This window comes from Nematolebias whitei, chromosome 19 (assembly GCF_014905685.2).
Source record: "Nematolebias whitei isolate Nwh7 chromosome 19, NemWhi1, whole genome shotgun sequence".
In the NCBI taxonomy this organism is placed as follows: domain Eukaryota; kingdom Metazoa; phylum Chordata; class Actinopteri; order Cyprinodontiformes; family Rivulidae; genus Nematolebias; species Nematolebias whitei.
Window position 1 is genome coordinate 38,533,223 of NC_056516.1, and position 12,173 is coordinate 38,545,395.

The 12,173-nt window shown below is 40.9% G+C and overlaps 1 protein-coding gene across 2 annotated transcripts in view; it reads right to left on the reverse strand.

Moving 5' to 3' along the window:
- Window positions 1–380: 380 nt before the first annotated feature.
- sfpq (splicing factor proline/glutamine-rich) overlaps window positions 381–12,173 on the reverse strand; it is a 13,013-nt gene continuing 1,220 nt past the window's right edge. For both annotated transcript variants that reach the window (XM_037693138.1, XM_037693137.1), the window contains 10 exons: window positions 11,997–12,159; window positions 11,357–11,545; window positions 10,950–11,251; window positions 10,768–10,863; window positions 10,478–10,674; window positions 9,647–9,731; window positions 9,149–9,260; window positions 9,012–9,054; window positions 6,354–6,460; window positions 381–1,080 (listed from right to left, as the gene is read on the reverse strand). In XM_037693138.1, coding sequence (XP_037549066.1) covers window positions 970–1,080; window positions 6,354–6,460; window positions 9,012–9,054; window positions 9,149–9,260; window positions 9,647–9,731; window positions 10,478–10,674; window positions 10,768–10,863; window positions 10,950–11,251; window positions 11,357–11,545; window positions 11,997–12,159 — 1,405 coding nt within the window. In that variant the 3' untranslated portion in view covers window positions 381–969. The remainder of the gene's footprint in view (window positions 1,081–6,353; window positions 6,461–9,011; window positions 9,055–9,148; window positions 9,261–9,646; window positions 9,732–10,477; window positions 10,675–10,767; window positions 10,864–10,949; window positions 11,252–11,356; window positions 11,546–11,996; window positions 12,160–12,173) is intronic.

Sequence of the window (12,173 nt, forward strand, 5' to 3'; positions counted from 1 at the left end):
ACGATTAAACGTTTAAAATATGAAGGCACGCTTCCAGCCAAGCACAAAATCTATTTTGATTTTTCCTTACATATACAGGCTCCTTGTACTGTAACCAGATGTGTAGGCCACGCCCATTTGTGTACATTTTGTTAGGCTGCAAATTTAGCAAAACCTACTTTTGAATTCTCAAATGTTTTAAGGTCGTTTGCCAAGAAACTTACGTTTAATCTACAAACCAAGAGGAATAAAGGTTGACCAGGATGAGTATTTTTAAATTATACCTGCACAAATACTTAGCAAGCAATACTTGGACCACATCCAAACAAACAAAACTTATAAAGATTAAACTTATTTCTGCTGTTGGGGGAGTCAGTCCTTAGTTCCTCCAACGTTAGGCCTCAGAGAGAATTATAACAAAATGACTTAAGATTTTTAGAGCTTCACTGACCCGTTTAGTTTGAGCTGTGGTTTGTAGATTGTGTTGCACATGTTGCTGAAGTTGAGAACCGATTCAAACTGCACTCAAAGACTCGATTTGTTCTGTGAGACAACGGCCCGTCGTGGGATCGGAGTGGATTGTGAACGGTTGGTTAAACGTAAGGAATAAATGTTAAAAGTTTGTTCAGATGGAACCAGTGTGCCTTTATTTTATTCATGCTTCAGCTCCAAAAACGTATGGCACAAAACACAGCCATAAAGGATGAGAAAGTTACAGTTTTCACTTCACGACGATTCACAGAGCATAATACATCTAGAAACAGAAAGGATACATGGTCAGAAAAGAACTACTGGATCACAACTTGGTGACCTCGGCCTACGCTAATGACAATACTAAATAAAATGAAAAAAATTTGACTCAATTATAAAACCAGTCAACTGAGTGACTAAAATGCTGGAACAGTTTCAACTTAAATACAAGTAGTAAGACTCAATGTTTGTCTTGAGTATCTACACAGATGTGCTGCCAGAAGAATCAAGGAGCAGCTTTTAAAAACGGGGCTTCTTTAGGGGACCTTCGAACTCCTCGCGGACCCTGCTAAACCCAGAGGTACCTGCAACCATCCCCCTAGAACCACTCTGGCTGAAGCGCTCGTTGCGCTGTTGGTGGTCAGTTTACAGGGAGGAGAGATGGTCGGGGTGAGGAATAAGGTATGGTTTGGGGGGGGGGGGGATCAGTGCACGAGCAGCGCACAGTTCATGTCCATGTAGAGGTGGTGTGTAAACATGTAGCAATAGAGGTGGTTTTTATATCGTGAGCAGGTTTACAAAGCAACCAGCAGGAGGCACATCCGAAGAAAGCGTTCGATCCGTTAGAAGGTCCACAGGTGCCACAGGTTACATACGGAAAAGGAAGAGAGGGTAATGTTTTTGTTAGTCTGCGCCCATCTATTATGGTCTGTTCTCCAGTACATATCAAGACTAGCTTACAGCCCAACAGCTCCTCAGGTCAGCATGCATTCATGCAGACCAGAGTCACCGCTGCTGCGGCAATAAAAACACCATGTGGAAGCAATTACTGAATTAATACATATCATTGTACATATTATGAAGAATGTCGTTTGTTTTTATTTCAAGCTAATGTGTTTTAACTTTCATTAATGTCAAATATTTAATCAGGTGCTGCATGTCTTTCTCAAACAGGAATGTTGAGTGTAAAATAATCAGCTGTCCAAGTAATGGTATTGTAGAAATAAACTATTCATACAAAACATAAAAGGGCCAACGTTGACATTTGTAGGATAAATATATCTTGTGCAAATTATCTTGAAACAAAATGACACTTAGCAAAATTAAAGGTACTCATTGAAAAACCATGAAGACCGTTCAGAACACGAGGAACACACAGAAACAAAATCTGAATGTGTTTTCCAGATCAATGGTTAAAACGTTCTTATAATAGAACTTTGTGAGAAGTCAACTACTGAATGTGTTTTACTTAGAACAGCCCAAGTGGCTGAAATACGGTCGCCAGCGGTGACGTTCACAGAAGAGCCACTTGGGATTGAGAAAGTCAAAGACTTCAGTGTGTTGGTGCATATTTACGCTCAGATTTGATGAATAAAATAAGCAAATCAAAGTGATTTGTGAGGACATGCCATTCAGAAATGCATATCAACGTAGCTAAGGGTGACATTTATTGTTTGGTTTCATATTTTGCAATGAGTACCTTTAAATTGACTTGCTAATTAAAAAATATATATAAATAGTTTTCTCTTCATTAAATGCCATTTGAAGGCTAAACCAACACAAGAAAAGATTCATTTAAACCAAAGAACATTTGAAAAAATGTTACTAGTTTGCAGTATGACATGAATCTCAACTAAAATTAAGCACAGTACAAACTGGAAAACAATCCATTTGGTGGTAATTATTAAATCTCAGAGTAAATTTACTCTGTATGTTGCTCAAACTTTAGAGATGCACCGATTCATTCTTAGTGAAAGTAAATTTAAAAAACCTTTGTAATCCATTTATAGATTGTAACAACCAAATCTCATGAAGTCCAAGTTATCAAGCAATAACTCAAGTTATTAAAAATATATATTTATGCCTCAGACAGAATGTTAGGTGATAAACACAAACTGGGTTGTGTTCACAAAAACCTCTCCCAACTTGAACCTTTAAACCAGTGGTTCCCAAACCAAAAGCACCTTATCACATATATATATATGTATTAAATATATATTTATCATTAATGGCTCATTTTTCTAGCAGTTATGGCCAAGCATACTATAAGGAAAGAAAGCCGGAACAGTTGCATAACAGACATGCACATGATGGCTGAAATGGTATATGAACTAAATTAAATACTAAATTGGTTTCCAAGTAGTCACATGAGGGAGAAGTGTGTAGGGGATGCATTAAGATGTTTGAAATGCATCAATAATTCACAATAACTGAATTGTAATGGAATTAAGGAGATGCCTGAATATTATCACCCTTTACTTTACTAAACTTTATGTTTTTTAGATCTTCAAGACCACTCCACTTGTTTTACAGCTGAGCGTCAAGTCCCAGCCCATTTGGGAACCACTGCTTTTAAATGGCCCAGTTCCAAACCCCCATGTGCATCATACCAAAACTAAGGCCTCGACTAGTTACATACCCGCCCCACCCACATTTTACTGACACTTGTTTTTATTCCATCCAAAAAAGCACGTACAAACAAAAACACTGAAACAACCCTGCCTGAGCGCCGGGTGCACGGCAGGTAACGACGCTGACATGGACACATCCGGTACTTTAGTTTTCTTGTTTGTGCTTCTTCAAACAGCCTTTTAAATGAGGCGTTCTGTCTAGAAATGTTTTCACCCACAGAAACACAGCACTTTCACAAACACTTGAAACCAGGACTCCCAGCCATTCTTACGATTTGAGTGCAATTTCTGAGTGGATCAAGAAACGTGCAGGGCTGAAGTTAACCCGCCTCTTTTGCCACCAAGCGAGGCAGTAGCAGAGCTGAAAGCAGCTCAGCGATGTGACATACGGTGTGCGCAACCACCCAGCTGCAAGACTTTAAGCCTAAATACAAGCAAGAGGTTCATGACCAAGATTGATACGAACGCACAGCAACTTTTAATTAAAAGAGGAAACCACAAACATAATTGCTGAAATTTATCATGCTTAGAAAATGAGGGAGGAATTGGTCACACATTTAGGTGTGGTGTTACATGTCAACACATTCAAGTTCCGCCCCACGCTTCGCTTTATATCGAAAAGGGCTCGTCCTTGTGGGATGTGGCCAAATCACTTAGTCAGAAAGGTCAGAAAGAACAAAGTGAATCTGTCTTTTCAACCATATTGCAGAACCATTTTGAGAAAAGGACTACAGAAAATTCCCCAAAAGGCTGCAGTAACTCTGCCAGACCTTTAAGTGGCGCTGTAACGCTGCCAGAAACAGAGAGCAAGACAAGAAGCGGTCTATGAGGAGCAGAGTGTAAACACGAACACTCATCTCAATCTTCTACCACTTATCCGTAGTTGGGTTGAGATTCCTCCCCGTTTCCAGCAACACGCTCCAGCTCCTTTTGGGGGACTTCAAGGTGTTTAAGCTAGAGAGGATCCAGAACCCCTCCAGAGAGTTCTGGGTTCATCTTGAAGTCTCTTCCCAATGGAACATGCCTGAAACCTAAATAAAGGAGGCATCCAAGGGGAAAATCTTGCCTGCAAAAGGAAAACCGGGAAAGCTCTGTACAGCCTGGGCTGTCTGAACAGGAAGCTCGGCTCCATGTTGTAGAGAAACCATTAGCTAGCCAGGTACCCTTAGACAGCACGAACAACAGAGACTAGCTCCCATTAGCGGTCCTCCAGCAGACCCCAAGCAGCCGGGACCCCAGGACGGCTGGGTGACGGTCCAGAGAAAGCACAGTGCCATGGCTATGCCCCCAGTTCACCACTGAACCGTTCACGTTTCTAATCAATTTTCCTCGCTCAGTGACACACCCACTGAGAAGCAGACCCTGGTTATTGGAAGCTCCATAGTCTGAAACGGGGATTTAGGGGCTCCAGCGGCCAGAGTCAAATGCATTACGGGGGCCAGAGCAGGAGACAAAGAATCTTATCTGAAGCTGCTGACACATATCGATCTTTATCTATACATCTATATAGATATACATATACATATATATACATATACTGCAAAGCAAAATGTCAAATTATTTTGTCAAATATATATTTTTTGTTCCATCACAAAATGTATCGTTATCGTCAGAATGCTCTGAAATATCACAATATTATTTTTGAGCCATATCACCCAGCCCTAGTACCTCACATGACGGGCAGCAGGACAGGAGGGTCTCTGGCTGTGCCAAAACCTGGTGGCATAACTACAATGATTTCTTACATCTTAAATGAATGCATTATTGACATAACCCTTTGAAGTAACGGCACGTACACAGACAGTTTTCAAAGGGGGCAGCTGCCTTGGGGCTGGTAAGTCACAGGTTTGATTCTCCACCACGCCCATGTGTTAGCAGCTTCCTGCTCTACTCGGGTGCATCTCATGTGCAATGAGCTAAATGCAGCACAAATGCAGCCATGGCTTGGGAACAAAGAATGATGACGATACAAAGCACTTTCATGTTGTGCTTAGGGTCTAAACTGAAACAACGCCGGTGTTTGAAAACCTTTTCACTCTGGACGCAGATTTCCAAAAAGGAAACAGTTTGGGGGCTCATCCAGTGCTGTTTCATGCATTCTATATTCACCAAATGCCATTACTGTGAGAACTTATCACATTTAATCCAAGGTTTAATAATATTAAAAATAAACAGCAGTTAAAAATTTAATAAGAATAAACCTCTCAAATAAATGTTTTAGCACAACGGTACGCAACAGGTTTTTCAAAAAAATTTAAATATGGAGGAAAGTTACGCACACCCGCCCCGTGTGGAATCGGTGCATCTCTGAAGTTATTTTACTGAAATATGATTTTAACTAAAAACTGCAAAGTTGTAACTACAGAACCTGAGAGATCAATACCGCCAGCGAACTTACAAGTGAAAATAATGATTGTGTTTCACTTGATTGAAAAAAGAAAATTACCAAACAGTGTTTAAAAACTAAGGAAAGATGAGGAGCCCTGTGTGTGCACATGCTTCATGTGCCGTTGTGATTATTTTTCTGTGCCATAAAAGTTGTTCTAGATCTAATTACCTAAAAATACTGAAATCTAAATCGACAAGACTCAAGAGAGCAGATGTCTAATTCAGTCCAGCACACATCTGTAAACGATCACCATGCTGTGCTTGTGCCCATCAGATGTTACTAATGCATTTACTGTTGTTAAATTTAGGGTTCATACAATCACCCTGCACTAAAACCTCAAATGTTCAGTTACAGTGACGATAATGTTGTTGGAGCAAAGTACAGCCCTACTTCAGGTCTCCGACTCATCACTCCCATCCAGAGATCCATGCGTTTGTGCCTCGTGTAAACAAACAACACATTAAAATGGAAAAATAAGATGAATCATATTAGAGAAAAAGGTAAATGCTGATATTTAAATCTACCCTCCGGCCAGAAAAGTGCCTGTCCAGCTCACAACAGACAGGGCTTGCACCGTATTCTACGACACAGAGGAAGTATTAGCGTGAGCAGAGAAGCAGGTTTGTCTACAGCGCTCTGATGGTTTAGTGCAGGATGACCGTGTTGTACTTTGATTATTAGTTAACTCAGAGGGCATGGCTTGAATTAGAAATAAATCAGGTGGGCAGCAGATCTAAAACTTTCAACGAGCAACAAGCCTTCCCAAGAGAATCACTGGTGTTCTCCCATCGTGCTGTGGGCCAGCTGGCCTCAACGACTACAAGCAGCTGGGAGTGTCTCTGACAAAAACAAAATATGGATCTTCCCAAAATGGGATACGTTACCATTTCGTTGCTAATCAGGCTTCCAGGTGAAGATCCCAACACCGTCTGACCCTCAAAGCTTAGCCCAGGCATTGAGAACTGCTGGGTGGCTCCTCCAAAGGCCATATCTGATTTAAACAAAAATAAAATTACATTACACCTGCTAAAAGGTTGAGCAGTCCATTAAATAGCACGTCGCCCGCCACCTCTCAGGTTTCAGACCAAGTTCATCTTATGAAGAGAAATGATGGCAGAGTTGTTAGTTTTATTCAAATTTCAGCTCCTTACCGGAAAAAAAAGAAATCATGGATGAGATGAGCGTCCCACCATGGCAACTTCACTAAGGGAAACACTGTTATGATCTAAACTGGTGTAAGTGTGGTTTCCCATCCAAGTACTAACCAGGCCCGACCCTGCTTAGCTTCCAAGATTAGACGAGGTCAGGCGTGTTCAGGGTGGTTTGGCCGTAAACGAGGAGCTCCGTCACAAATAGGACTTTTAAAGTTTTTCCAAGAAGGAAACCCACTGCATGCTATTCTGCACCTTTACTCTGTTTTAGCTCAAATTTAGTGTCAGTAAGAAAACTTAACTTACAGCAAAGGACAAACAGAACGCATGAATTCAAACAGCAACAAAGAAAAACAAAATTTAAGATGTATCTTAAGACCTAAAAACAGAAAATCTGGACAAATTCAGGACATTATTTGGGGACTAAAGGTAAAATGTTTACATTTTAGACTTTTTAAGGCCCTGTACAAACTCTGATGTTTTCTTTATTACTGTGATATTTAAAACTTAGTGTCTGTGACTTTTCCCTTGTTGTCCAAGTTCAACTAATCAGCTGACTCACATGTTTATCTGGTCATTTCCACATTATCGTTCTGCTACACAGACATTTTCCCTGAATAAGTTATATTGAAATAATGTATTTTACCATCTGGAATTACTCAAAGTCCAACACCCACCATTCTAGTCCCAAGTGCCCTTAACAGGTCTAGGGCTGGGCGATCTCTCAATATTTTTTAAAATATCGATTTAATTTCATTAACGATATAAATTGGCATTATTTCAATATAAACACTATAGTTATACTTGAAAACCCGCCGGCACGTAGCAGCCACAGAATGGAGAAAGAGAAATTTGCAGAATTGGTGAGCAGGAAAAAAATGGCTATGTTCGGATTTGTCAGACGTGCAGCAGAAAAATGTGAGACAGATGCACATCTGAGCCGTGCGCGGTTTGTACCGACAGCTTTCGAGTGGCGGGGGTGCGTTCAGCGTGAGGGTTCAGCATGAAGGGAGAGGCTGCCTTTAGCTTTTTAGCTAGCGCGCCTGCATTGCGAGCTGCCAGTTAAGCGTTACGTCGGTGCCGACAGGTGGTTGGGGGTGGAGTTCTGTTGACGGGGCGCCCCGCTTGTATAATGGTAGAGGAAACGCTGTGATAAGTAGCTGTTTTATGAATGTGGCTCTAACTCGGCTCACTGTAAGACTGGACAATCTGTGGGCGTTTTTCTGCGGAGCCAACTTCACGCAGCCCATTGCCGCCTCCATCACTGAATACAAGCAGCCCCCCACTGCTGCAGTTCACACACGCTTAAAAGTGAAGGTGGTGCAGCTGGGGAGGATAATTATTAAATATATGTATAAATTAATAAATAAATAAGTCTAAACACAAAACTTTAATACATGTAAATAGTTTATTTTTAAATATTTATTTTGTAGTTACAGCTGTTAATTAATGTGCCTGTGTGACAAAGCTTTGACTCAGAAATATAATTTTGTTATTATTTTATGGAAAGAAAAAATATTGATATATTGTATATCGTGATTTATCTTAATCTAGAGATATTCATTTTGATCCATATGGCCCAGCCCTAATAATCACTGTAGTAGAATAAGAGTGTTATGTTATTTTCATTTAGGTCAGACGTGTAAACAAACAAACAAACAAAAAATATATGACCACCACCCAGTTAAGGAAACACCCGAGCGCACGGCCAATGACAGCTGAAGGCTGACGACGTCAAGAAAGGAACGTGCCACAGGAGGGGCATTTCTGATGAAGACGCATGCGAGTGAGGACGATTTAAGATATTTGCCTTGATTTAGAAGATATCTTCAATTTATCTGCAAGTGATGAACCAAGTAGAACTATTCGGAGTGAAGTTATTGCTCCGTACATGCACGAACGAGCCACCACGAAGGCAAGACGATGCAGCTACACCTGAAGACTCATCAGTCCTGGACGGACCGACCAGCTTGAAAACACTAGTGTATCCATCTAATCCATGCTAGCATTTACAATAAAATTTAAATATTTACAATAAAATTAAAAAATGTGGGACATAATGTATGCCAACTCCCTCCGTGTCTGCATTTCCAAAGAACTGCGCAGGACACGATTGAATATTTTGTGCCTGCGATGAGTAGCCTGGCCAGAAATGATGATTGGTGTGTAAAATAAATCCGGCCGTTTCAAAAAATACCAGATTGAAAATGCACAGAAATTCCTTTTAAAAATAATTTTGCATTAGTTTTCAATATTTGCCATAGAACATAGGTGTTTAATTTTTATGTCTATCATATTTTGCCAGATATGCAATATGAAAGAAAAATGGTGGGCGTTGGACTTTATTGTTCTTTTTTTAAAGATGATCCAATTCAAAGAAGAAAATCTTACCCTCCATGCCCAAAGTTCCACCGGTGTGCATTCTCAATTCCCTCTGCAAAACAAAGACAAGTTGTTATGTCATTTAACAAAATCATTACACTTTGTTTTGACTTGATGTTTGGAGTCTGGTGTTGAAATGGACTCACTTCCATGAAGTTGCCCATCATGTAGCTCTCTTCACGCTGGCGGCGTAGCTCTTCCTCCAGTTCTCTCTTTCGAAGCATCTCCTCTTCCCGTATGCGCCGTTCTTCCTCTTGCCTGTTTAATTGTTTTTAAAGTATGTCATTTTCTACTGATGTCTAACAAAACAAATTTCACTACATTACAAAAGAAGTGACAACTTTCTAACACCGATTTTAATTTTTAAGAGTTTCCACATTAGTTTTCTTAGATTTGACTTTTTGCTCACCAGTCTTTAAACCAGCCGAGCAGTGAAACATAAAACAAACCTACAGAATTGGGATGTTTGACATCCTAAAACTCTAAAAGCCAAAATTTCATTTTGAGGAATGCTAAGACACCAAATCTGCATCAGGTGCAGAATATGTGTGGGCATGCAGCAGTAACTGGTTTTTGTTTAAACGTTCGTGTACCGATTTAAACTTATATGAAATGTGAATGACATGTCAAATAAATTCAAGTACCTCAGCTGCATTTCCTTCCTCTTCTGCATCTCTTGATTGTGAATCTCCTCCATGTGCCTCAGTTCTTCTTGTCGCCTCAGCAGTTCTAAAAAAAAAAAAAAAAAAAAAAAGGGTAAATGGACTGTATCTAAAAAAGTTCAATCTGGTCCTCTGGACATTAAAAAAAACAAAACAAAGCAAATCAACAAAAAAATGTAGAAACGTTTCATCTCTCATCCGAGAGACTTCCTCAGTCTGAGGTGCTGTATTCAGCTCAGTCTCTTAAACAGCACCTTCTCAGAGTGGATCAACCAGTTTTGCTGCTGACAACCAAAACCAGCTGATCACATGCTCAAGAAGGACCCCTTCTTGACCATGTGACCAGATTTAACTTTTTTAGATTTTTCTACCTGGATTATTGAGCATGCATCAGGATAAATGGACTGTACTTATATAGCACTTTTCACTACAGTCTGTGTCTTATTTACCCATTCATACATGACTCTACTAGATCTGTACAAAGAATAATCAGAGCTTTATCATTCATACACCGATGGGACACACATCGGAGGCATTTAGGGGTTCAGTGTCTTGCCCAGGGACACTTTGGCATGTGACTGCTGGTGGAATCGAACCCCCAACTCTCGTATTGGAGGACGACTGCTCTAACCACTCAGCCACAGCCACCCAACAAAAACAATACTGTAATAATTTTTCAAGTTTTAAACAAAAAAACCTGATGAAAGTATACTCACAATGCAAATGTATGAGGAACAATGATATTCTGAAAATGCTGAAAGGATTTTAGCATCAAATGCTAGAGATGTAATTAAATAGTGTTATTAAACTTACCCTGTCGGAGCATATTAGCCTGGTGCTCGTGGTAAGCATCTTCCATTTCACTGTCCAGCTTCTCACGGGCCTCACGCATGTTCTTCTCCACCTGCTCCCTCTGCTGCTTCTCCATTTCATCCAGAGACTTCCAGCGTTTGGAATACTCAAACTCGAAAGTGCCAGGACGGGCGAAGCGAGGTGGTTGTTCACGTTCTCTATAGACACACAAGCAACATAATAGCAGTAAGCATGGGTGAACAGAACAGTTAAAACTTTGTCGTTCATGACTATACAAGCAACATGCTTACATTTGGTACTTATGGTTCTTCAGTGCCAGTTTCTCTGGAAGACCATCATCACAGTCAAACTGCTCCAGAGGCTCAACAATTACAGGACGAGGAGACCTTAAAAGGATGGGACAAAAACAGATGAGTCTAAAAGACGAGTGTTTTGTTGTCACAGCATAAGTCCTAGGTGAAAACGAGCTTACGCTGTGAGGAGGAGGACTCCTTCGTTGCAACGATCCAGGGCCTTTTTGGCAGCTATTCTGGAAGCAAACTCAACAATACCCTTGCCTGTGGAGCGCCCACGATCATCAACAACAACAATAGCCCTCTCTATCATCCCGAACTGTGAGAAAGCCTCCTCTAGGAGCTCGTTGGAAACATATGGAGACAGGTTCTTCACGGACAGAGCAGCAGAGTGTGTGGCAAATCGAACACGCAAAGGTCTGCCTCGCATTGGTGTGTCGTCCATCTCCGTCTTCGCGATATCTGCTAGTGCTCGAGATTCCTGAAAGAGAAATTAAATGTTGCTATGAGAGAGATTTTGCATCTTTATCAGACCAAACTGCACCAGGAGTAAAAAAAAACCCATTTGAAGCAGGTTGTGTCGTACCAGTCGGATGAATCCAAAGCCTTTTCCTTTGTTGATGAAGACCTCAGATGGCTCTCCATATTTTGCAAACATCCTCCTGAGAATGTCCTCGGTGATGTCGCTCGGCAGGTTTCCAACAAACAAACGGCACCGTTGAGTGTAGGCCTTCTCTCCAGGCTTCAGCAGCATGGACAGAGGAGCTGTGAAACCCTACCACCAGAAAACAGGTACGTAGTTACTCAATACGTTCTCTAAATAAGTTCTATTATGATGTACATGAATTAGAATTTAGGAAATTAAACAAACAATTGATGCACATACATACTGTGTACAGTACTATATACACACATAAGAAATTTAACAGTACTTTTTTTTTTCTGACACGCCCCACTTCCGTTTACTTGTAGAACTTGACATAAAAGGCTTGTTTCAGAAAATATTTCTGAAACAAAAGTTACTGGTAAGTTGCTTTGAGTTATCGTTTTACTTGGCTAAATAAACTGCGTTTTTCCGGCAGCCATCTTGTTTCAGAGCAACTAGACGCGTGATTTTATCTACTGCGCTTGCCGTCATGGCGCGCAGCAAAAAGACTGACGGTTATTATTACAGTAAAAACCAACCCCGCCCGCGCAAGCCTAGTAGTGTTTAATATCAAGCGTACCTTTACTTGTTTGTCGTCTGACTCTGTAGCACAGCTCATATCGGCCTGTTCTTTATTCAGGTCTGGCTGCTGGGTCTGTTGGGGGAAAGATCTCTGGCCCTGCTGGGGACCGGGCCTCTGGTTCTGCTGAGGACCGGGCCTCTGGTTCTGCTGGGGACCGGGCCTCTGGTTCTGCTG